At 49.9% G+C, this 1,012-nt stretch overlaps 1 protein-coding gene across 1 annotated transcript in view; it reads right to left on the bottom strand.

The window, feature by feature from the left end:
• Window positions 1–789, bottom strand: part of LOC104548074 (olfactory receptor 51G2-like) — a gene marked incomplete at its 5' end in the record, with an annotated part of 7,050 nt that extends 6,261 nt beyond the window's left edge. Inside the window, one exon of the mRNA XM_010193990.1 lies at window positions 745–789. Coding sequence (XP_010192292.1) covers window positions 745–789 — 45 coding nt within the window. The remainder of the gene's footprint in view (window positions 1–744) is intronic.
• Window positions 790–1,012: the final 223 nt, after the last annotated feature.

The raw sequence follows: 1,012 nt of genomic DNA, 5'->3' as shown, positions 1-1,012 counted from the left end.
GTAGGGTAGGGTAAGGGTAGGGTAGGGTAAGGGTAGAGTAGGGTAAGGGTAGAGTAGGGTAAGGGTAGAGTAGGGTAAGGGTAGAGTAGGGTAAGGGTAGGATAGGGTAAGGGTAGGGTACAGTAGGGCAGGGTAGACCAGACTAGTCCAGTTGGAAGGGGCCTGCAATCATCACGTTGATCATACAGTCCAAGATTCTGGGCACTTCAGGGAAGCTCCCGAGGAGGTGGAGATTATCGGAAAAGGTCTCTTCAGCCTCGAGAAGAGACAATAGAGCAATACAGGAGAGGTGGGTGAGGTAATGAATGGGGAGGAGAAGGTACATGTGGGGTGATTGTTCATCTTTTCTAGCGCGGCGTGAACTGGGATCTCCCGAACACACCCTGAAAAATAGCAGGCGGAAGATCTTAAACAAATTTAAAAGTCCTTTTTGAAAGAATTATGGGGCTCGTCACCGCTGGATATTGTGGGAGCCTAAAGTACATATAGGTTCAAAAAGGTATTAGACAAATCCATGGGCGAGAGATCCATTGATTTCTATTAAACACGATGGCTTCCTGTTCAGAAAGCCTCTAAATTGAGTGCTGAGTGCTGGGACGTGTGCCAAGGGAAGGAAAAACTGTAAATTGCCTTCCTAAATGGCCATTAATAGTCACTCTTCAAGGCAGGACGGCAGGAGGGAGGGATCTTTAGCTTGATCTAGTGGAATAGTTCTTACGGCCTTCAGAGCAAACAAGCTTTAACCAGACAACAACGTTTTCGCATTGGAAACTGAAAGTTGTGTGGCAGCTGGGGACAGCAAGAACCAACCTCAGAGATGATGTGATGCAGCTGAGATGCCGTGGCGCAGAGCGAAAGCAGGAGACGGCCTTGGGGAGAGGAAAATGTCCTGCAGCAGAGCAGAAAGATGCTGCGGAGAGATGGGAATCACCGGGCTGCGGGGCTGAGACCGAGAGTCATGGGCTGAACAGGAAGGAAGGGAACCTGCGGTCGGGCAAGAGGAGGGCAGTGA

This window comes from Mesitornis unicolor, unplaced genomic scaffold, assembly GCF_000695765.1.
Source record: "Mesitornis unicolor isolate BGI_N332 unplaced genomic scaffold, ASM69576v1 scaffold24001, whole genome shotgun sequence".
Lineage (NCBI taxonomy): Eukaryota > Metazoa > Chordata > Aves > Mesitornithiformes > Mesitornithidae > Mesitornis > Mesitornis unicolor.
The sequence above is the reverse complement of the archived record's forward strand: the minus strand, read 5'-3'. Positions and strand labels throughout refer to the sequence as shown.